This window comes from Urocitellus parryii, chromosome 1 (assembly GCF_045843805.1).
Source record: "Urocitellus parryii isolate mUroPar1 chromosome 1, mUroPar1.hap1, whole genome shotgun sequence".
Classification (NCBI taxonomy): Eukaryota; Metazoa; Chordata; class Mammalia; order Rodentia; family Sciuridae; genus Urocitellus; species Urocitellus parryii.
In genome coordinates this window covers 78339736-78365474 of record NC_135531.1, presented here as the reverse complement: position 1 = coordinate 78365474, position 25739 = coordinate 78339736, and the positions used below count along the sequence as shown (strand labels likewise).

Below are 25739 nucleotides of genomic sequence, written 5' to 3'. Positions count from 1 at the left end.
GGATGGATATAAGAAATTTGGAACAGGTTTGTGGAAGTGAACTTATCTCATGTAGTCAAGCTGGCTAAAATTTGAATGGATTTATTTAAAAGAGTTTTATTTTGTTTTTTAAATAAGCCTTAATTTCAAAAGTACCATGGTGCAGGCTGGGGTTGTGGTTCAGTGGTAGAGCACTTGCCTAGCATGTGTGAGGCATTGGGTTTGATTCTCAGCACCACAAAGAAATAAACAAATAAATAAATAAAGGTCCATCATCATCAACAACAACAACACAGAAGTCAAAAAAAAAAAAAAAAAGTACCATGGTTTGAGCCAGGCACAGTGGCACACACCTGAAATCCCAGCTGCTTGGGAGGCTGAGGCAGGGGGATTGCAAGTTCAAGGCCAGCCTCAGCAATTCAGTGAGACTCTGATCCTATCTCAAAAAAAAAAAAAAAAAAAAAACAGGGCTGGGAATGTGGCTCAATGATTAAGCACCCAGGCTTTAATCCCCAATACCTTAAAAAAAAAGTGCAGTACCATGTTTCAAAACTAGAAGTTGGGTTTTGTCTTAAAAATGACAAAGTTTTCTTGGATTATTGGTCTGATCTAAATAAAAGATCGTAAAAACTGTGTTTTTCTTTCTTATTTATTTATTTATATTATTTTTAAATTATCCATGGAAACAATATCTTTATTTGTTTTATTTATTTTTATTTGGTGCTAAGGATTGAACCTAGTGCCTCACATGTGCAAGGCAAGCACTCTGCCATTGAGCCACAATTCCAGCCTTCTTTTTTATTTTTTTTTAATCTTTTAAGTGATCTTCCTGAGAAATTAAGATTTTGTTTTAGGGTAATTTCCTGTGTCTTATGTTAACCTTTGTTACTTCATCGATTACTTAAGAGAAACTAAGTATTATTGCATACTTATCTGTGATATTATTTAATTAAATGTTCAAATCTTTTGACCTTTTGTACAACTTCCTAAAATTCTAAGTGAAGTCTTTCTTGTTCTCAGACTCACTCTGAGATTTCCTAGTGGACCTCTGGAAAATCCCAAAGGATTTATTTTTTCACCTTCTAAAGTAAAAAGTTAAAAATCTGTTCATCTGATATGTGAAGCTGCATGGGAAGCATTGTCAGATAAGAAATGATACTTAACCTTCACTAGATTGTATTTATATGGGTATTTATATGTTGTTATTTCTGAAACTGTATGAAGTCCATAGAAATATGCCAATACCCTCACAGTCTGTGATATGCCCTGGTATATTATATTATCAGTCATTAATACAGTAAGTTTTTAAAATGTTGTATGCCAGGAAAAATAACCAAATTTCCTTTTCCCTTGTGCTATAATAAACTGGTCATAAGATCTTTCTTTAGAATCAGGCAAGTGCATACAATTGTTCACCCAAGATCGAGCAGTATAAGAATTAATGACATGGGACTGAATAAACTGATAAGGATCATAGCAGTTTGGGTTTTAAAACTTTTCTTGTTCTTTTTTGTTCCATATTTCCATATATAAATAACCCCTTTCCCTTTTCTCTTAAGTTATCTGTACCAGTAAAAATTCAGTAGGTTACATATTTTTATAATATAAAATACAATATTGATCTTTAGTCCCTATCTGATTCTTCTAAAATTTGGAAGTTTTTATTGAATATTCTTATTTCAATGACAATAAAATTATTTCCATAAATTCAATAAAAATCTATTTTCCTTTAAAACAAGAAATAATTTGGAAAAAACTGGTTATACTACCAAGAATTGACTAGAATGTCCTATTTGAGTATAATAGATATAGAATTTGATTTAAGGAACAAAGATTGACTTTATGGAGTCAATGATTACAAAGCCCTTTAGGAAAAATCTGCCTGGTACTGACTTTCAGGTTTCCAGCCTTATAGGTGAGAAAGGATGATCACTTCTTGGCAAGCATGGGAAACTCAGAGCATCATTGTGATCAAAGAAAGCAATGAACCCTAACCTATTGGTACAGAAGAGGAAGTATGGTGGTGAGCTCTTGGTTTGCCTTTCTAGCCTTGACAGCCTTTTGAAAGTTTAAAGATTCATGAAAAGTTCCAACTAAGGAAACTCAAAAAGACTAGGTAGTCAATTAACCATTCTTCTTGCCAAATATAATGAGACAAGACTTATTTTGTAAACAAGAACCAAAAAGGACGCAATTTTTGGAGAGAAATTTTGTACCATTGTAAAACTATAGTATGATTTATAGGTTTTTTTAACTCTTTTGATTTCCTCAAATTTCTGGCTACAACTCTACAATTTTTCTCTCATCCTTCTGACTTGGCATATAGGACTGAGAACTAAAACTGCCCTTTTCCCAAAGCCCTACAATCTAAAGCCAGACAACTTGATATTAACTTCAAGGAAATCTCCACAACAGATAACACATGGCAGCCTTTGTGCCTGCTGCTCTGTGGACCTATCAAAAAATTCTCCCATGCCATCACCAAGGAATTCCAACTGCAAACCAGGACCTGAATCAGATTGCCACTGCCACACTTGCTCCACCATCTAAAGATGCTTCAAGTTCACATCTAGAAACCTTCCTCTGGAATCACAAACTGTTTCCAACGACTAATCTTTCTTTCTCTTTTATTTTTAAAGAAATTGCCTTCCTTCAGTGCCTCGCTTCTCACACTACCCAGCAAGTGTCCTCCACTATGAATAAGTGTCATACATGAGTTTTCTTTATAGCATTTATTCTTTTTTAAACATTTTTTTAAAAAAACTTAGTTATTTATTTTTATGTGGTGCTGAGAATCGAACCCAGTGCCTCACACATGCTAGTAAGCACTCTACCACAGAGCCACAACCCCAGCATTTGTTTTTTTTGTGTGTGTGTGTAAAGAAACACCAATTTCTCCCCTTTTTCCCCTTCCTCCTTCTTCTTTTTAGCTGTCCTTCACATAAATCTATGTATACTGGAAGAAGAGTCATCTATGTAGAATCTCCATTCAGCACCCTCTCAATCATAACCATAGTGCAATGGACATCTCCTATCACTCCACAGAAGCAGCTCAGAAGAGTACTGACATCCTCCCAGTCACCAGTCAGGGTCTTGCCTCAGTCCCCATAATTCTGGAAATATTGGCAGCTTAGGTCCTGCTGACACTCTTTGCTACTCCTTACACCTTCCCCACTGATTACTCTTCAGTGCTCAGTTTTCTCCTACTTTTTTGCTACTTCTTTGACTTATTCTCCAATTTCTCTTTCCCACCTTCTACCTAGGCATTTGTCAATATTTGCCTTTAATTTCTCTCTCTTTTTATTCTACACTCTTTTATGCAATAGTTTCAACCAAGAATTTTCAATGGTAGGTTAACTAGTTTGTGAGTGTGGCTTTTCATAGCTTCTACAGTAGAAGTGGCTTAGAGTTTTTATCCTGAATTTTGTAAACTTTCTACATCTCTCAGAATTTAACCTGAGTCTGTGTCTCAGGATGCAATGATGGTTTTAACATCTATATAATGCCTGATGTTTTATTATAGGGTTTGAACTTAAATGCATGCCCCATTCATGAAGAGCTATATTAGAGGCTCCATGTAAGGAAACAATTCTAGTACCCACATAAACAAGTTCACTCATAAAAAGGCAAGCAGTGACCTAAATTATTTCATGGTGACTAACAACTAAAAGAAGACAAATGTACAAGAATCCACACAAACAAATCCCAGGGGGAAAAAAAACGAGACTGTGAATGTCCCTTAGTAGTTGATAATCTCCAAACTCATAAGCTTCAAGACTCCTGTTGAAACCTATAGGAATCACACACAACCGACAAATGAAAGAGTCTAAAATGAAAACTTATATCACATGTTATATCCAAAGAAGAGCAGAATGGAAAAGACTTGAAGAAGCTAAACACTGTCATTACGAGACAATCCCAAGAATTCTTGGCATAAAAATACAATTATTTTAGCAGTTTTTATTATTTCATCTTCTCACAGAGGTGGAGAAAATTTTATTAAATATTGAAGAAAGTCAACCCAGTGCCAAAATCTAGGCAGAATCTCCACTCTAGTTAAAGCCAATGAACTGTATTGAAAGGCACTATTGGTGAGCATCTTGTGTCATGACTATGAAACGGAGCAAGTCTATATCCATGGAAGTTCTTTTCTCTCTCCTGAATTCTTTGATTCCACACGGAAATGCAAGTCTAGAAAACCTAGTGTCACTCCTCTTTAATAGAATCATTCTCATGAGGCAATCTACCTTTATTCCCCTGGTGAATAAAGTAGAATTGGGGACTAAACTCAGGATCACTCTACTACTTAACTACATCCCAGCCCTTTTTGTTTTGAGACAGGGTCTTGCTAACTTACTCAGGCTGGTCTCAAACTTGCAATACTCCTGCCTCAGCCTCCTGCATTGCTGGGATTACAGGCATGTGCCACCAAACCCAGCTAGGGTCTATTTCTAAAATAATTTAATAATTACTCTATTTCTAAACTAATTAAAACACTACAAATCATGGAAACAAACTAAACAGAAATTTGGGCAGGCTCGGAGGAATGTGGGAACATGGGTTTGCGGGCAGGGTGTGGCAGTGGCATGCTGTAATCTGGGGAGAATGTGTCCTAAATAAAATGGTCTTCATGAGGGTAGAAGTAAGAAGGGCCCCATTAGCAGTACATCCTAAGGAGTGAAGTTCTTCCCTGTTTCAGTTCATACTGATGTTCTATACTGAATGAAGCCTTTTAGAGACTGAAGTTTCACCAGGAGTATATACATCCATCTGTCAAAACCTTAGATCTGAGGAGATTCACCTATGGGCAGGGACAGAGAGCAGGCATTGGACAACATGCTCATAATTGTTGGCATGCTCTGGGTGCAGATAGAGCCCTATTTCAAAGTGGGGAAAGAGAGAAGTCCAAAGTGCTACCAAGGAAGGAAGAGAGCATCATCATCCTGAAGGCTGAAAAACTGAAGATCTCATAGAAAGATATGCTACAAGAAGAAAACGTAGGAAAAAGCTTACCTCCATGATAGGAAACGTGATAGAATTACCTCCATGAAATGTGTAGAGAGCTACAGATTGAGATGAAAAGGTAACCAAGAAGGACAAAAAGAGAGCTAAGAGAAGAGAGGGCCCAAAACAAACACACCACCTCCATTTAGAACTGTATTGAAAGCTTCAAAGAGCAGAGTTAAGAAATAAAAACATGAAGGAGAAACTTTAGAAATTCCCTCAGAATGCAAAAGTAAATATCAAGGGCTGGGGCTGGGGCTCAGTGGTAGAGCACTTGCCTTGCACGTGTGAGGCACTGGGCTCAATCCTCAGCACTACATATAAATAAACAAATAAAAAAGTAAAGATACTGTGTCCACCTACAACTAAAAAAATTTTTTTTAAATGTCAAAGAGAGAAGACTGTGAGGCAGAAGATTAATGAATATCTAATCTCAGAATTATTATTTGTGTTTTGAGAAGAAACAGGTGAAACTTAAGAGCAATAACTAATAAATTAAGTAATAGAAATTACAGAAAAATAATTTTAAAAACATAAAGTCATATTTGGCAATTTTTAAATGTAGAAATAATATTTTAACATCTTATAAGCATGAAGGTAAAAAAAGTAAACTAGATTACTCAATTTTCTCAACAGGATGAAAGGTCAGAAAACCATGGAGTAACAGGTGCAGAATTTGGAGGGGATAGAACTGTTCCCTAAAAATGTTGTACTATAATTTTATATTGATTGCCTGTCTTGGGTAAAATCAATAGTAAAACATGCTTAGATTCACAAAACTATTCACCTACCCTGAAAAAATTATCTTAAAAAATATTTGACCACCAACAACAAAAATAGATAAAATTTTAGAAGCAAAAAATAAGGAAACTGCAGTCTACAAGAATTTGGGGGTTCCAGATGGATTCAGTGTTGGCCACTAGTGTCTGGATCTTCAGGTGAGCCAGGTGGGACTGGCCTTGGCCCAGCTCTGCAGTTTTGCCTCTTTCTTAGCATTGAAACATGAGCTTGTGAGCCACAGTGAACACCCCACAGCTATCTCTCTGTCAAGACCCATCTTCCTTAAATGGACAATTATCCAAGTACTCTTCCAGGATTTGTTTATGTTGACCAACTCACATGTGGGGACGTTAAATGATTTATTTTTTTAAAAAAGTAAGTTTCCCCCCTTTAAACCAGAACACCAAGTATTGACCAGATTAAAAGCCATGTTTAATCCCAGGTGTAGATAGAAGATAAAGTAGGATAAGTGTGTATGAGAATTTATTTATACCAATTGTTACCCATTCTTTAAACCCTTCTCAGATGTAGAGAAATTATAAGACCAAAAGGTTCATGAACTAAGGACCCAAAGATAGAGTGACTATAAAGCAATGAAACAGAAAAACGAGTACATTTATCACCAGCATCCTTAAATACAGTGAAGCGGGGGGGGGGGAGAAATCCTTCCAAACCTGCAATAAAATCTATTTAAATTATTTGACTGACACATCTGGCCACATTGGAGGAGTGTGAGCCTCTTAGCAAAATAGTTCAGTGAAATCCTGGGGAATGGACTTTAAAGCACAAAAGTGGTCATGATCTCACAGAGTACATTTTAAAAGCTTCAAATTTAATAATGGATTTTTTATGACTAAAAAAAAAGGAGGTATAAATAGAGGAGAATAGAAACTGTGTCTTAAAGAAAAAGATGCTTATTACATTTTCCTTATCATAACAGAACTGAGGCATCCTCTTCTTTACTATTTGCCTTTTCCCTTTCTTTAAAATGTATAAATTAAACAGTGACTCAAATTTAAATTATGTTTTTACATTTTTTCCTTTAAATGAATTCAATCTTTTTTATCATTAAATCACAAAAGTAATATGTACTTGGGCAAAAAATAATACTAATACCCAGAGTCTCAACACTTAATTATAACCACTACTACAAAATTTTGTGTGTATTCTTAAATCAATGTAATAACATTGTGCACTCATAATTATTATATGGGGCTGAGGATATATATCAGTTGGTAGAGTGCTTAGCATAATTATGATATGTACTATTTTGGTAACCTTTTAAAAATATAGCTAAAACATAATAATTGAAAAAAAGTCTTAAAAATGCTAATGAATTTTTTTAAAGATATCATCTTCTAGAATTCTAGCACCCACAGAAATGGCCACTATTTACATCTTGGCATATTCTCTATGTCTCTTTTACTTCTATATAGTCCTCCCTTAGTATATGTGAAATTGGTTTCAGGATTCCCCACCCCCAACAGGTACAAAAATCCATGATGCCCTAGACCCTTACATAGAAGGGCATAGTATTTCCATGAACTTAAATTCTCCTGAACATTTTAAATCATCTCTAGATTATTTATAATACCCAATATCAATGTAAAAGCAATGTGAATAGTTGTTCCATTATAGTATGTTATATCATTTAGGGAATAATGGCATGTGAAAAAAGTGTATACATGTTCAGTGTGACACTTTTTTCCCAGATATTTTTAATCAAAGTTTGATTGAATCCCTAGGTATGGAATGCACAGTACAGAAGGCTAACTTCATGTTTGGTGAAATGTCACATATCCTGATTTCTTTTTTTATTTATCTTAATTAGTTATACATGACATCACAACTTCTAAACAAAGATAACAAAAGAGCATCATTAACAGGGACCTACAATGAAAATGTATTTATTTATAAATATCCAGGTAGATAAATATCTGGAAATAGAGACATCCCCAAGGGGCTTTTAAGTACATAGGAAGTTTACACAGATAGTAATTTAGAACTGAAAAATGAAGAAACCACAATCTCAAGAATTTTATTCATTGTGGTTCATAAGATGCTGAGGTTAAATGTTTTCTGCTATCAAGTCATTCAATCTTTGGAGCACAGGATAGGGATGGGAGGAAAGCAGAGGAGAAGATATATGCTCTACTGGTCTCCCTTGTATATTCTTTATTCAGCAGAGTAGCAGATAAGAAACTGTTTGGAAAAAGGAAGCAGTTTAGGAAACCTTTCTCTGGTAAATGAGATAAGAAAGTTAATGATAACTGATCACAGAAGGGTAGGTTAGATAACAAATTCAGATTGTACATGATCTTATAATCATGAACACATAGGCAAAACGATGTCTAATGTGATTTGCTTGAACTGTCTCCAGAGCCAAGATATCTCATCAGTGGCTTACTTGAACATAAGGTGATGCTAGACACTTGGGGAATGAATCATTTACACCCATGCTTGTCTACTCTGGCAAACAGACATGGGCAGAATTTGGTGAGAGAGGAGAGAGCTCTCTGAAACAATTCCAGTTTTCAGTACTGCCTTGTTTGAATTGTTTTTTTTTTTCTCAAATAAACAGTATTGCATTTATTTTGTCTAAAACAATAATTTAAGACAAGGGAGCAAAGGCGATGGCTCTGTTCTCTATGTCTGCTGGCAGAACAAACCAACATACCCAGGCTCCAGAAAAGGTTACGGGTTGTAAATGTGAATTTTCCAGTGATGCTATAAAACAATGTCAGAATTGTTTGATTACTAAGAGTCAGAAGATAACTCCCTTCTTCTTCCTGTTGAGGTAGAAAGTTCAGCCTTCCAGTTTCAAAATCAAAGTACTGTGTCTACCTCTATGGACCCAAAACCTTGACTTCTTCCCTGGTGGCATTTGTCGTAGGATGTCTAAGAAGTGTTTCCCAACCCTTTTATAAAGACAAGATGAGAGGTTTTATACTCCAGATATAACAAAAAGACAACTCTGTGCCAGCAGTTGTTGTCTAAACAAGCAATGCTGATGACATTTGTTATGATTTAGGTATGAGGCATCCCCCAAAGCATCTGGGTTAATGCAGGATTATTCAGAAGTGAAATGACTAGATTGTGAGAATTGCAATCTAATAAATTCATCTAATTTGAATGGACTGGGTGAAAATTGTAGGTTGGAGGGGCATGACTGGAAGACATAGGTTACCATGGGAAAGCTCTGAAAGGGTTCATAGCCCCCAAAGCACCTTCTTCTCTCTCTCTCTGCTTCCTGGCCTCCATGAACAGAGCAGTACTTCTCTGTCAGGCCCTTCAGCAATGATAAGCTGCCTCACCTTGCACCAAGAGCAATTGACTCCACTCACCCTGGACTGAACCTCTGAAACCTAGAGCCTAAATAAACTTTTCCTCCTCTAAGTTGCTTTTGTCAGGTGTTTTGGTCACAGCACTAAAAACTAACACAACATTCAGGATATACTATTTAAGCCTCCAAGTTATAACATAATTGGCCAGAAAGACCATATAAAAACACTTGACTGTGTTGGAAAAGATTTTGCTCTGTGTGTGTGTGTGTGTGTGTGTGTGTGTATGTAAATAGTTTAATATTGATTACTATTAATAGAGAATGATATCCAAAAACATGTATCATAGTCTGGAGTGTAAAGGAATGCTATCGTTTTCAAATAGGAAATGTTTGCTATTTGTCTAAATAATTATTTGGTTAATTACTTATTTGGGAATATAGTTAGAGAGTGGAGTTGATAAAGAGATTAAATGATGCCAGATAGAGTTACAGACATTAAAAGAGAGAAATACATTATTTTTCATATGGAAATGTATTTCTTTAATAATTAAAAAATGAAACCTTAATATAAATTTATTTTTACTTTTTATTTTTTTAAAACTTACTCTGTATGGCAACAAAAAAGTTTAATACAAAATTGACTGAAAAGAAATAATCTAAATTATATTTTCATGGATATTGGTAATGGAAACAATGGTAGAAAGTCGAGGAATAAACAGTGCAGAATATATAGTAGCTTCTAGTCAAGAGGTATTGAATATTCTGGAACTGCAGAGAATAAGCAGGGAGAAGACTAAAGTTTCCAAAAACACCAGCTTAATCTTGATAGTATGAAGATAAAATAAAGCACTTTATGCTTTCTAAATTTCCATATATCTTTTGGGATCGGCTTTTGACCATTTAGAAGGTAGAGATAACACAATTTCTACTGACTGAAGTTGAATAGATCTCCTGATTCATAATGTGCAAAAAAGGAGCAAAATGAAGGCAAATCCAATATCCTTTCAAAAGACTGAACTTTCACACGACCCTTCCCCAGACAAGTGGGTCAAGGCTGAAGGTGCACAAAACAGTGCGTCATTCAGTGAATGGAGAGATTCATAGGTGCAAAGAAAACCCATCTCAGAATGGGAAGATTTGGTTTTACTAGTATTTCCACAGAACCAAGGCACATAAGAATAGTTCACTTTTCCTTTTGTCTACAAACCCGAATAGTTAATGTAGGCCATCATTGTCCTCCTTTCCTGGTGCACTCTCCTGAGAAAGGGTTTCCTTTCCTACTACAGCATTTGGCTGCCCTTCTATCCCTATCATGTTCCCCAACCAAACAATTAAGATGTACCAGTCTTGTAGGGAATACACTTTTAAAAAACTGAATTTTATTTCTAAATTGAAAGTATTTCTAAAAGTTCCTTTCTGAGGGAATTTTTTAAAATTTATTTTTAGTGATTTTTAACTTCTATTCATGAATCAAATCTTAGTTAAAACTAAAGTGACCAGTACAAACTCTTTACTACATTATTACTTAGTATTTCAAAAGAGAATTCACAGTTTACAAGCAAGAAAAAAATGAAAATGAAGTACTGTGGAAATTACCTCATCTGATCCTTTCTTTCCTCCTGGTTTGGAAGGTGATCCACTGTTTTTTTCATTGACATGCTATAACAATATTAAAGAAAAAAAAGATATGTTTAAGAGAGGAAGGTGATAGAAGATAATAGTGTCTTTAATTCAGAAATGCTAAATGAATAGACTTTAAATACAGTACCCTTTAATCTCCCTCCAGAGAATATTAGTAATACACAAACATAGGGAGGCTTTTGAAATAGAAGGGATGATAGGGACATTCATGTAGGATCTAGAAAGTGAGTCTGTAATTAGCCAGATGCAGAGCTGATGGTGATGCCAATGCGGCATCTCGTCTCCTACAAATGCCTCATGGATTTTTAAAGCCCAAATTGCTACTGCAGGAGACGTCTAGTTCATCATGGAGATGAGATCTCTAAGAGCCATCTTGTGTCTGAAGCCATACTTAAGCCTCAGTTCATATGGACACAAGCGTCCATCACAGCCTTCCAATCACCCACCACTTCCAACAGATCATGTGAATTCCCTTGAGTTCCTCCATTTGAATATCCACCAAGGCAGAATGACAAAACCTGAAGGGGAAAGACCATACGTGCAACTTGGATTTGTTATGGCTTTAGAATTTCATTGTGTCTAGAAATAGATATTTTTTTTAAAAAAACTAGGACATTAGGGATGAATGTAAGTCTTTTTATGTGGAACTCAAAGCTTCATGAATCTCACATGTTCATTTGTTTTAGTGATAATATAAGCCACAGAGTTTATTAAACATTTTTGAGAAATGAAAAACATTTGCAAGGCATACAAAGAATTATTTCATTTCTTTTACACTGTGAGGAATGCAAGACAAATAAAAGGGTCCCAAACATGAGAAATAAAAGCTCACTATTGCATTCAATCCTGATCACCTTCAGTTAAAACAAAATATAAAATAATAATATATTCCCTAGAGCAGAATCACTCGGGACTATGGAGAAGGAACTTATTTAAATTAAGTGTGACAAGAATAGTAATAATAATAATATATATATAATTCTACATTATTTACCATGCATTTTCATATACATATTTGATACAAAATGGGTCATATTGTTTTAGAAATGAGAAAAGTAAGAAAAACAGCTATTTGATATTTTTCAGAAGGACACATTTCTAGCAAATGTAAAAAGGTCACAAAACAAGGATTTTTTTAAAGTTAAAATCTGTTGTTTGCACACTACTATGCTAAATGGGATTGGATTATAATATTTTTAATCATATTAACAGATATGCTAGTTTAAAAAAATGCCCAAGGACACCAGAACACACAGCTAAAATTCTTCCTTAATAGTTCTTTGTATGAACAACTAGTAATGAATCATTTTGATGGGTGAAAATCTTCCACAAAAAAAAATCCTCATTGGGCTGGGGATGTGGTTCAAGTGGTAGTGCGCTCGCCTAGCATGCGTGAGGCACTGGGTTCGATTCTCAGCACCACATAAAAATAAAATAAAGATATTTTAAAAATTTTAAAAAAAAGAAATCCTCATGGATCAGTGAATGAAATCCACTCAAAAGAGAACCCATCTCAAATGATACTAGTAATAACAGTATTAACAAAACTAAAAGCCCACATAGATACCTAAGGTAGATGGTAAGTGGCAAATATTAGAAGAATTAGTAAGAAAGATTTGTAAAGGTCAGGCTGGGGGTTGAGGTGGACAATACTTATGTAGGTTAAATCAGGAAGCCATTAGCATAAGGTTGCCTCTGCAGCCAGGTTCCCTACATAAGGCAATAGAAACTGAATTAGGAAGCATTTCTTATAATCAACTTAAAAAGCCTCAGCCAATTACATCCAGTCAATCAAATATTAAAACAACAACAACAACAACAACCAAAAAAACAACCTAGGGACAAATGTCTAGCTGTAGCCAACAAGTAATTTCTTTATTTCTCTCTTTGGCCTATACACGCTCACTCCTCATGCTGCTGGAACAGAACTATCTGAAACTTTTCTGGGTTTGAGAATACCCAATTCCTGAACTGCTTTATTGCTCAAATAAACTCTGTTAAGTTTATGTTGTCTCAAGTTTTTCTTTTACCATCTCTACAAGAATTACTCTTTTTTTTTTGATTGATAAGGACAAATCTACCAAGAGATTTACCAAATCTGTCTCCTTCCAAAACTAGTAATTTTAGAACCCGATATCACATTCATTATCTGTATTTCTATATCTCTTTCAGATTAAATAAAGTAACAACAATATCCACTGTTTTACTGTCTGTTTATCCATTCAAGTGCCTTATCTACTTGTCAGGAGTTGTTACTACTTCATTCTACAAATGAGAAAACATAAAAAGCCAACTCGCTTTTATCCAGTGCAAGATCCTATGTTCTCTACACAGTCCTCCTCAGATTCCTGCTTTGTGGCAAATGTATATCATGATTTACTGCCTTCCAGTGAGTGTACATATAGCATTTTCTCTTTTAAATTTAAAATTACTAGTAAATTAAAGTTACTGGTAAAGATTGTTTCTTTTAAACAGACAAGTTTGGCACAGTATATGAAATCTGTGTTATACAATAAAGTCTACTTGCTTGTTTTCTGATTAAATAAACACAACAAGTTGGCAAACAAAAAATAAAAATAAAATATAAGCATATAGATGATTTATTAAAAAATTTAAAAAATGTTTCCCATATGGTGCTCCAATGTAATTCCATTATAGTCCTCTTGATTAACCAACATCATTCATTACTCTTCTCCAATGAAGTGCTCAAAATCCTCCAAATTTTTTAGGTTTTAAGTAATGGTTTGGGAGGGTTGTATGTAATGAATGTTTCTATAAAATCCTGAGTTATAATGAAAACTTAAAAATGTATTGTAAGCATGGCACTTTATGATTTCAAAGGTTTATTTCCTTTTAATAAATATAACTTCCGTTTTCATTTTTATTTGTTGTTTTTATATATACATGACAGTAGGGTGTGTTTTGACATATTATACATACATCAGGTACAACTCATTACAATTTTTATACCATTTTTGTGGCTGAACACCATGTGGAGTTACACTGGTCGTGTATTCATATATGAGCATAGGAAAGTTATGTCTGATTCATTCCACTGTATTTCCACAGTCCCATCCTTCCTCCCTTCCCTTCATCCCCCTTTGTCTAATCCAATGATCTTCTATACTTCTCCTCCTTACCCTACCTTGTTATGGGTTAGCATCCATACATCACAGAGAACATTCAGCCTTTGGGTTTTTGGAACTGGTTATTTCACTTAGCATGATAGTCTCCAGTTCCATCCATTTATTGGCAAATGATATAATTTCATTCTTCTTTACAGCTGAGTAATATTCTGTTGTGTATATATACATCACATTTTTTATTGGTTTTATTTTTTAAATACATTACAGTGGAATGCATCACAATTCTTATTACCATATAGAACAATTTTTCATACCTCTGTTTGTATATAAATTCCCAGACATCAATTCATGTCTTCATACAAGTACTTTGGATAATGATGTCTATCACATTCCACCATCCTTGCTGCCCCCTCCCTTTCCCTCCCACCCCTCTTCCCTATCTAGAATAAATCTATTCCTCCCATGCTCTCCCTCCCTACCCCACTATGAGTCAGCCTCCTTATATCAGAGAAAACATTCAGCATTTGTTTTTTGGGGATTGGCTAACTTCACTTAGTATTATCTTCTTCAATACCATCCATTTACCTGCAAATGCCATGATTTTATTCTCTTTTATTGCTGAGTAAAATTCCATTGTATATATATGCCACATTTTTTAATCCATTCATCCACTGAAAGGCATCTAGGTTGACTCCACAGTTTGGCTATTGTGAACTGTGCTGCTATAAACATTGATGTGGCTGTGTCCCTGTAGTATGCTGTTTTTAAGTCCTTTGGGTATAGTCCAAGGAGAGGGATAGCTGGGTCAAATGGTGATTCCATTCCCAGATTTCCAAGGAATCTCCATACTGCTTTCCATATTGGCTGTACCAATTTTTAGTCCCACCAGCAATATGAGTGTGCCTTTTCCCCCACATCCTCATCAACACTTACTGTTGTTTGTATGCATAATAGCTGCCATTCTGACTGGAGTGATTTGCATTTAGAGTAGTTTTGATTTGCATTTCTCTAATTGCTAGAGATGATGAACATTTTTTCATATATTTGTTGACTGATTGAATATCCTCTTGAGAAGTGTCTGTTCATGTCCTTGGCCCATTATTGATTGGGTTATTCTTTTTTGTGTGTGTGTGTTTAGCTTTTTGAGTTCTTTATATTCCCTAGAGATTAGTGCTCTATCTGATGTGTGGGGGGTAAAAATTTGCTCCCAAGATGTAGGCTCTCTATTCACCTCACAGATTGTTTCTTTTGCTGAGAAGAAACTTTTTAGTTTGAGTCAATCCCATTTATTGATTCTTGGTTTTAATTCTTGCACTATAGGAGTCCTATTCCATTCATCTGCTAAAGGACACTTATGTTGGTTCCATGGTATTGTGAATTCAGCTACTGTAAACATTGATGTAGCTGCATTTCTGTAGTATGCTGATTTTAAGTCCTTTGGGTATATTCCAAGGAGTGGGATAACTAGGTTAAATAGTGGTCCCATTCCAAGTTTTCTGAGGAATCTCCATACTGCTTTCCAGAGTGGTTGCACCAATTTGCAGTCCCACCAGCAACATATGAGTGAACATTTTACCCCACATCCTCGCCAACATTTATTGTTACTTGTATTTTTCATAATTGCCACTCTGACTGCAGTGAAATGGAATCTCAGCATAGTTTTAACTTGCATTTCCAATTGCTAGAGATGGTGAATATTTTGTTATATGTTTTTTGACCATTTGTATTTCTTCCTCTGTGAAGTGCCTGTCAGTTTCTTTGCCCATTTTTTTGTTGGGGAATTCGTTTCTTTGGTGTTACATTTGGTTTTTTTTGTTTTGTTTGTTTTTTTTTTTTTAATTCTTTGACTAATGCTCTAAGGTGCAAGTGGTAAAGATTTTCTCCCATTCTGCAGGTTCTCTGTTCACGTTATTGGTTGTTTCCTTTCTTGTGAAGAAGCTTTTTAGTGTGATGCCATCCCATCTATTGATTCTTGATTTTGCTTTTTGTGCTTTAGGAGTCTTATTAAAGAAGTCTGTTCTGAGCTGACATGAGGGAGAGTTGGGCCTACTTTTTCATCTAGTAAGCACAGGGTCTCTGGTCTAATGCTTAGGTCCTTGATCCAATTTGAGCTTAGTTTTGTTCAGGATGAGATACAGAGGTTCAATTTCAATCTACTACATATGGATTTCCAGTTTTCCCAGCACCATTTGTTGAACTTTTTTAAATACATGAAACTATAATGATAAATGAAAATCACTTATAGAACAAGTAGCAACTCTTTTTTCAAACTTCATGGATTACTTTTTCCCAGTTTTTTTTAACCCAGCTTTTTATTTAAAAAAAAAAATTTCAAGCATACAGAACAGTAGAAATAACAATACAATGAATACCCATGTTCCCACCAGCTATATTCAACTATTAACATTGTCGCTATATTTCATGATTTTAACACACACAAATACACACACACACACACACACACACACACAGTCTAAACATCTGTATATACCTGTATTTAAAAGCAAATTGCAAATAACCTGATACTTGAATGCTAAGTGTTTCAAAGGTTAAGTATTTCCTTAAATTGAGCACATTTCCCCATACAAACTTAATATTATTATTACACTATGACAACTAACAAGAATTCCTTATTAACATTTAATTCCCAGTAAATAGCAACTTTATATAATATCCATTGCCCTGACCATTTCTTGGGGTTTATTCCATATTCAACAGTTTGTTAATGATACGAAATGAATTAAGTCTTTTCAACGAGAGATTCAAAGTGCCCAGATTTTTTTGTTTGTTTGTTTTTTAATTCATGGAATAACAGATTGTTATTCACAAAATTTAGGTGGTGGAATGAAACACTTGAGAAAGAGGTATGTAAATTGATCAAGTCCAGGAACCTGAAGTGAATCTTCCTAAGAAAAAAAGACAACTGCTTACATGACAGTACCCACATGTAGCTGGTAGGTGGGGAAAAGTAAAAGAGACATGCAGCCGGAAAGTGGTATAGACTGGAAAAGAGACTGAACCATGAACTAATGAACGTCATGAGAGAAAAGACACCACCATCAGTGTGGGGCAATTTTCTGTCTAGTCTCCTTGGCTCTCCACAGCAACTCTGGGCACTACACTGTGTTGCCTCATTCTATGGACAAATAAACAAAGGACTGAAAGGTGATGTCCTGCTTGGCTGACCCATTTAGGATTATAGTTTACTATAATCACTATAATCCTGAGATTATATTACTCTATATCTAGGTAAAAGCTAGCTAGGGACATGTGATTTGCATCAAGAAAGTCTTAGAGCAATCTTGTACTCTAAAATGAAAACAAAATAAATAAGAACAATAAACAGCAAAACAAGAAAACTTTCCTATTCTAAAACTGATTTGTTGTATAAAAGTAATCAAACACAATACTTATTAATTCTGTCCTACATTAGCTACTGGAGAGAAGGCCAAAGCCAGGGTATTTGTACAGGGTGCTAGTCCTAAAGCAGTGAAGAACTTCATTGGGAGGATATGGGCACAGAAGACAGGGAGCCACATGGGGCTGAGATGAAGAACTGGGCGGTATGTGTTATAGGAGTTCAGAGGTAGGGGGCAAAGATCAGATGGAAAGCTTCCCTGTCTTCCATTGAGAAGAAATAATTCTTCTTGATGTTTTTTGTTTGTTTGTTTTTGTTTTTGTTTTGTTTTTAACCCCTGACATCAGCAAGGAGAGCTGTCCTCTGGCCTCATTCTAGGAGATGGCATTTATATGCTTAAAATTTTCTGCCATCACAAACCCATAAAACTGTGGAGAAATCAACAAGAACTAGGAGTAGCAAGGCTTGAAGCCTCACCTCCCACCCAGTTAGGGATATCTGCTAGTGTTGGGCTTCAGTTTGGGAGAATTTGGGCATCATACCAATTATTATCCAGATACACACATAGAAATCATGTCACACAAAACAGGATAAAATCAAACTAATTTCTAAACCTGTAAGAGAAGAAAGAAGACAGAAAGACCTCTTGCAATTCTAAGGCAGGATGTGAAAAGAGTGTGAAATGCTACTGTGTTTCTGAAATTGGAAAAAAAAAAAGTACAAATTTTCTTTTGAGGGATACAGAAACATTCTAAAATAAAATTGTGGTGATGATTGCACTACCCAGTAAATACAATACACACACACACACACACACACACTCACACTCATACATAGAATCATACACTTGGATGGGTGCAGGGCATGGGCTGTGAGTTACATTTGAATAAAGTTATTTTTAAAATCATCCTTCTTCAACTTGGAGATAAGGCCATTAAGATCAATATTTGCACGTTCAGGGACAGCTGTGGCAAAATCATGAAGCAATAAAAATGTTATCTTAGTAACTTCTAGAGTCTTCCTAGTGCACATAGATCAGCTCTCACTCTGTTGCCATATATACTGAGAAAGGCTTGATTCCGGGGACCTCATGGGGACAGAAAACCTTCCAGTCAAGTTAGTGTTGAGTTCCATCCTCTAGTCACAAGCAGAGTCATGCCACAGAGTAGGGGGTGAGTTTTAGTTTGACCTAGGAGAGGCCTGGAAATGGACATATTTTTCTATAATTTCCCAGCTGACTGTAATAAGCAGCCAGGATTAGGAACTACTGGTTTTGAGGGGAGGCTTGTGGAAGTAGAATGTTCTACTCCTCAAACCACCCAACTGAGTCAGTCCCCATGGGGAGTTTTGCAGGGTCAGGCAGGTGATTGCAGCTCTGGGCTTCTCCTGGGTAAATCATGATTGCTTAGTGAAGGAAAACCATACTCTATGTTCACATCAGGATTTCCTGTCTAGTTCTGAGCTCTATTAGTAAAGCATCATATTTTCACATCTGTACAGCAGTCTCTATTTCCTATGTAAAAACAAACAAATTAGTACTTTATTGTATACATTCTTGCTCACTAATTACTTCCTGCATGTATATCTTGCTTCCCCAACCATAAAGTAAATTACGCTCTTTTTTCCCCAAGACACATGGTTTGACCATTATAAACAATTCTTGATTGAATAACTGAGTTTCCATAAACCTGTAAACAGTATTGAGAAGTACTTTAGCTCTATTTAGATTAGTAAAGGAGATGAAAAAGAAGGCTGAAAAATGACTTGGAAATTAAAGAGAAAATGTGCAAATTGTATTTCATGCAATAATCTATTCTTATATGGATTCTACTTGTTAAGGCCAGATTATATGACAAACAAGCAAGGCCAAGACACATAGCTGCCTGTGCTGCAGATCAGTCTCCCTGGGAGCAGATCCTGGGCCTACCTGCTTAAGGTGGCTTTCTCCCCTGCACAGTCCCACCCCAACTCTGCTGGTGTCTCATGGTATTTTTGCTGGTTGCTTTTCTCTTAATGGATGGGCTCAAGCTGGGTTTGGCATAAGAGAGCACTGACAGGTAGTGGGTCAATGAGAAATGGGAGATGGTGGGTGTGTGTTGGGGGTGGTATTCCCACCTCTCCTGCCTCTCGGGGCCTCTCCAGCACATGGCTTCTCTTCAGGCCAAGCTAGTTGTGGTTCCACTATAAGCAGGGTGACCTAAACCTCCCTCAGTCCCTCCAGGCTTGGGTTAGCAGTGTCCTATCATTTCTAATCTCTGGGTTGCCTTACCCATTCCTGAGAGTTTTCTAGTCTCTTCTATTATCAGGGCAACCAACTCGCCACAGTCTTTGTCTTTTAGTTGACTGTGATACTCTCAAATAGGACAGAAAGAACATGGATTTGGAAGGGTATGTGAGCTTGGGCAAATAATTTAACCTTTCAGTTTCTCCTGACAAAATGGAACTAATGGTGCCTATCTCAGGGGCTGGTGTATTTATGAAAGGATCCAATGTTAAAGGAGACTGACCCAATGTATAGTTCATTTTAAAATACAATAAACATTCTTCCATTCCCTTCTTTTTCCTCAGCATCAATCTGATTGTGGTGAATATGAGACAATAAAATAAAGAGGAGAAGTAAAGAAAGGTTTAAAGGTTTCATTTTCTTAGGCTAATAAGTATTATAGCAGAAGGATTTAGTTTTTGACTTACCCTAAAGTACAAAGAAAACAGGTTAACCTGCTAAGATTTTGTTGAGTATTTTGTTTATCTCATAACTGTTTATTATATTATTCTTACATCTTCATGTTACCCCAGAGAAAGTGAACTGCATGGGAGATCTACAACAAGTTGGTTATAGGTATGAAACTTAAATTTGTAATTCCCATTATTTTAAATATTTTTCAATGGTGTGTGTGAACAGAAAAATCAAAATTGGTACAATATTGATGATTATTGGTCTCAGTTGATTTATATATGGGCAGCTCATTATATTCTTCTTATTCTGTATATATGTAAAATTTTTCCTAAGAAAAAGTCTTAAAAATTTTAGGATCCATTTATCTTAATGGTATTTGTCCCCAAAACAAATCCTAGCTGTTTTAAGTTTTAATATTGAAAATTCCAAACTCATGAAAAGGGCTAATGTGAAATACAGGGCTTGTTTTTCAAATAAATAAGTTTCATTTGAGTGACCACTATGAGCTCAGTGTTGTGGGAATGTAATGTTAAAGAAATGTAAGAAAATTAAAGGCCAGGTTTTTAGTATATGATACCTTTATATTCATCTAAAAATGTTATTAAATTATAACATTAAAGAAATAACTTTCTTTTTAATACCCATATAAAGAATATACATATTCAGGATTAACTGCATGACTATAAATGAAATCTCTATTTGAAACCCAAGCATGCTTTCTCCTAACATTTTAGTATTGTGTTTATTTCATGACAGTGTATTATATTAGTCTCACACCTCCATATTACATATGGAGATTCTGATGGACATTAAAATTCTGGTGAACATGCAAAGATGGCACTGTAAAAGCACATATTCTTTTGTTCAGTTTTTAGAGGTAGCATTGATTACTTAACTGCCAGTTTAGCTTTTAGGATCTATCTGCTGGATATCTATTGTACTCTGCACAGAACCTGACACATAGTATAGACAATAAACAACCAACCATGAACATCTATGACCTTCAGCTTTTCACTCTTGGGTTCACGAGTTTTCTATTGTAAAACTGAATTACACACATTTTTAGGAAACTCTAGCCATAGACCATTTTTCCTTCTATGTTAATTGACTCTTCCATCTGAGGAGGTGACTTCTGTAAGTAGTGTTCACTGAATGGAACTGTTTTTTCAATTTTCTTAAATGAAAGATATCTGTTATCTTTTTATTTTTTTTTCTTTATGGCAAAGCTTTCTATGCAAGTTTTCATAAAAAGAAAATGAGACAACTTGAGGAACAGAACTTTTATATATATATAAATATATATAATGGGAATTACAAATTTAAGTTTCATACCATCTTAAAGATGTCCAAAGAGAGAAATAAAGATGGTCTGCTTAAAGATGAGGAGATAGGCTACCCAGAACTAATTACCCACCCATCTACTTTGGAATCTCAAATGCCCACCCACTGTTTCCACCCCCAGGGAGCTACATCACTCTTTAAGAAGCTCTTGCATAATATAATTAACTTTCTAGGAAGTATCAACATTGATTAAAGAATAATATTATCAGGTGGTTTAAAAGACTGGTGTGCAATGGAAAGCAACTATTTGGAGATTGCCAGCCCAAAAAGGAAAGTTTTATTTTATCTCTGCATTCCCACTGCCCTAAAGTCTGTGATCTTTATGCAGACTCTATCTTCTGCCTTCCTTACTTCTAAACTGAATTGCATCCAAATGGTCTATCATGCCATGGAAGGCCTATGACACTCTTCTTAGACTGACTGCAATAATAAATAACTAGGTTCCTTGACCATGCTGTCACTGAGTCCATGGGTCTAATTAGGCTAAGAAACACCTTTAATTAGCATAGGCTAATAGAATCAACTTATGACTCAGGAATCTGATTAGTACTGGTGTAAGTCACATTTACTCTTCTTCATGCTTGATCATTACAGTGCTCATCAGATGTTCTTCAAATGTAGTTTTTAAAAATGTTGTGGGTTTATTTTTACTATAATCACAAAATTCTTTCAAAGATAAGATCAATAGAGGGTATTCTATGTGGAAATATAACAGACTAGCTGTACAGGCAGAATGCTATTAAAGAAACTCATCTTAGGTACATCTTTTAATCATTTTTTTTTTTGCCTAAATTTTGTGTGGAAGTTAGTTCATTTGCAATCTTTTCAAGTATTTAAAGGATCCCAATAAAGATATTTTAATGTCTTTAGACAGAATTTGCCAAAAGTATTCTGAGTTGTACACACACACACACACACACACACACACACACACAGTCATCTGTGGGGTATAGGTTCCACCAGGACTTCTTCAGACACCAAAATCTGCAGATGCTTAAGTCCCTCACATAAAATTGCAGAATATTTTAAAATTACCTATAAAATCCTCTCACATACTTTTGATTATCTCTAGATTTCTTATGTTATTAATCTAATATAAAGGCTATATAAGTAGTTTTACTTCTCTATTTTTAGGGAATAATGATAAGAAAAATGTATACATTAAGTTCAATTTTTTTCAAATATTTTTGATCTGTGGTTGGAGAGTTGCCTATATACCTTTATCTGTCTATCCAAATGTCTATAAAATCTCTTTATACATGTATTATGCACATGTGTTTCATGTATAAAATGCATATATATTACATACAATAGATTGTACAATGTGTATATATGTTATAAATTGGCTTCATGAACCTTTGGGGGATTTATGAGTGGGCCTTTGGAAAAATCTCTGAATTCCTTCAAGCAATATAGATAACTGTATTTTTGTATCTGTGTATTTTGTTGTGAGAAAATAATACATAACCTCATTGATTCTCAAAATGGCCTGTGCTCACTCACCCAATGCCATTTAAAAAAAAAAAAAACACCCATGGCATAGAGCTTTATTATACAATACTATAGCCACTAGCCATTTGAAATGTGGCAGATGTGCACTGGATGTGCTGTAAGTGTAACATACACACTGGATTTTGAAGAATTAATGTGAAAAAGAGAATTTAAACTATCTCAATGGTTTGCACATTGATTGCAAGTTAAAATAACATCTGGAGTATAGTGGATTAACTAAATATAAAATATATTAAATATATTAACTTAATAAAATATATTAATAAAATATATTATTACCACTGATTTCACCTCTGCTTCTTTTTGCTTTTGTTAACTTGGCTACTAGAAAATTAAAAATTTCATGTGTAGTTCATACTATATTTGTATTGATTAGAACTGACTTAGGAAAAGTTAAACCTCAGTCACAGGTGTGTTGCTGATTCTAGGAGATTTCTACCAGAAAACAGTATTTTATAATAGCTCCTAAACTGGATTCTAAGAAAAGTTTTAGCAAAACTGTCAGACTGTGTCTAAACATAAAAGTGTTAAAGGAATAGGTTTAAACCATTTTCATCAAAGTAGCCCAGCATAATTTCTTTCAGAGAATCATGAGTTTGGAAGAAGTTTGATGCCAACTCAGAGCACCTACCATCCATATTTGCAGATAATTTACCAGGTACATTTTGATGAAAATCTTAGGACAATAAATATTGACTCAATACAAATTGCCCCTAATACATCAATAAAATGCTTCCTTTGAAATGCACATAAAATGTAATAGAAAATATTCATGAAGAAATACCTCAAGAGAAATTTGAGTTCTCTGTCAGTAAAAGTTTAAGTATATGACATCTTGATTTATTAATCTGGTTAGGCACCAACCCTTATGTAGTGCATATCATTCCTCTCCTCCAGATGTGGAAACAGGATAAAAAAGTTAAATCATTACCATACAAGAACAACTCTGTGTTGTTCTCCACTGTGTATTTGGAGGCTAATACCTTGCCTGCCACAGAAGAGAAGCTCATAAATGCTCATTACCTGAAAAGTAACATCTTTTGAATTCCAATAGGAGCTTTTTGGCTTCAAAGAATGCATGATAAACTACATCTTTGCTTCTCCCAATACACATGCTGAGAGGGAAGTATCCTAATATGTTGGAATTCTCACCATAAATTAGTGGAACATAAATATTTTGAGGCTCTCCCTGTCAACAAAACGTGTGTGTGCGCGCGCGCTGCGTGTGGATTTGTAAAGCAATTTAATGTTAAATTTTGCTTCCAGGTTTCAAAACATTACAAGTGCCAGCTTGACTGGCTATCACACTTAATCTGTAAGGTAGACACATTCAATGCACTACACAAACGGAACATGTTTGTCACTCATCCAAGGTATTTAAGTACAGAGCAGCAATCCCTGGATCTCTCTTTCCCTCCTCTCATCAATCTTGATATCACTTGCTTCTATGTCTCGGTGTTTCGGGTTTTGTTCTGTCCTCCCGCCCCCCACCCCGCCTCTCTATGCGATTGAGATTGCACTGTCAACACAACTTTTCTTTACAAATATTGTGTCTTACTTAAGGATAGAAAACAGCCCTAGGTTCTCTAGCGATCTGCCTCAGAGTTCATCCAGGAATGCGCCTCCAGGGGCGGGATTCCTCCTGCAGTAACTCCAGTTCCATTCAACTTGTGAGCACCCAGCTGAGCTTGGGGCATCTGCTCGCACCGACTCTCACGGCTGCGCTCCTGCTCACATACCACAGGAGGGTGAGCCTCCAGCCTCTCCCCGAACCTAACCCAAAGGTTTGAGACCAGGTTACACTCGATCCTCACCCCTTCCCACCCAAACTTCGGATAATATTTCGTTGGCAAGCTCACAAGAGCTAAGCAAAGTAAGCACTCTCCCTTCCCAGTCCAGCCCAGGCACGGCCGCTTCTATTTACCGTCTTGTACCACCAGCTTGCGAATGCCATGGCGACAACCTATTCTTTCCGAGCGGCACCACGGATTACCCAGCGAGCGCTCAGGGTGCGGTGCTGGGGGCTTCCGGATCACACTCAGCCTGGCTAGGACCTGGCTGGCACCTGACCTGCACTGAGATGTCGCGGGCCTAGCAGCTGCCAGGTGGGCGTACCCCCGAGGGAGGGGTGTTGGGTCCCGCCCCCACCAGTCTAGCCCCACCCCCGACTTGGCTTCGGGCTAGTTAGGGAAGAGGTGTTATTTCTTCAGGAGCCACGCCCTGCGACCCGGACTTCACTCAGAAGACAGGGTCCTGCCTTCAGATGAAACCACCACACTCACTTTGGAGGGTCCTGAGTGAATTTTATTCTCCCTTCACTCCGTTATCATTTCACCAGTGTCTCATAAGCCAACTTTTTTCTGCGCGCCCCTCTACCCGGCCGGCGCCACGCCCAACGCACTTGACCCAGGCCCAGGAATGTCCAGCCATAGTTCTCCACCAGTCCCGGGAAGGACACTGGAACCCCGAGCCCTTTCCCTGCAGTAGAAGGGGCTAGGTGGGGCAGGCCTGGTGACGCCCAAGGGGAACCAGGATTCCCGGAGCAGGTCCGTGCGTCGCCCAGCCCTAATGCTGGAACAGGAGCGCCACTCACCTCCTGGGTGTGGCGGGCTGCCGCGGCGCGCCGAGGCCTCGGAGAGGCAGCAGGCTTCTGGCGCGGCTGGGACATGGCGAGGCTACTGCAGGCGCAGCCTCTGGGAAGGCTCAGCAGGGACTGAAGGGAGGCTCCACGGGCGGCGAACTTTGGCAGGGAGGGGGAGGAGGGAGCAGAGGGGCCGGCGAGTGTGCCCGTGAGGCAGCTTTTCCGACCCAGCCCCAAGCCCGCGCCCGGGCTCCCCCTTGCCCTGCTGGGCCCTCCCCTTCCTGCCCGCTACAGGCGCGCCCCAGTTGTAGTTGTCCCGGGCTCTTGGCCTGAAATTTAATACCCTCCACCCAGAATCGTCACTTAGTGATCCTCCCTGTGTTCTTAGACTGCTTGGTTCCCTGTGGGTCAGAAAGAGGGGGAGCCGGAGGTTGCAGTGTTCCTCCTTTGACTTGCCCAGACGTATCGTGCAGTTGTGCTACCGGAGAAGGGGACCC

General features: G+C 36.7%; 1 protein-coding gene across 5 annotated transcripts in view; it reads right to left on the bottom strand.

Moving 5' to 3' along the window:
- The window catches only part of Cast (calpastatin), a 112691-nt gene extending 87218 nt beyond the window's left edge, over positions 1–25473 (bottom strand). For 2 of the 5 annotated variants that reach the window (XM_026385866.2, XM_026385870.2), the window contains exons 1-2: positions 25255–25472; positions 10643–10705 (exon numbers count right to left, since the gene is read on the bottom strand). In XM_026385866.2, the coding sequence (XP_026241651.2) occupies positions 10643–10705; positions 25255–25329 (138 nt within the window). In that variant the 5' untranslated portion in view covers positions 25330–25472. Of the gene's footprint in view, positions 1–10642; positions 10706–25254 lie in introns of all 5 variants that reach the window. The other 3 variants (XM_026385867.2, XM_026385868.2, XM_026385871.2) reach the window with 3 other exon arrangements.
- Between the last annotated feature and the right edge of the window lie 266 nt (positions 25474–25739).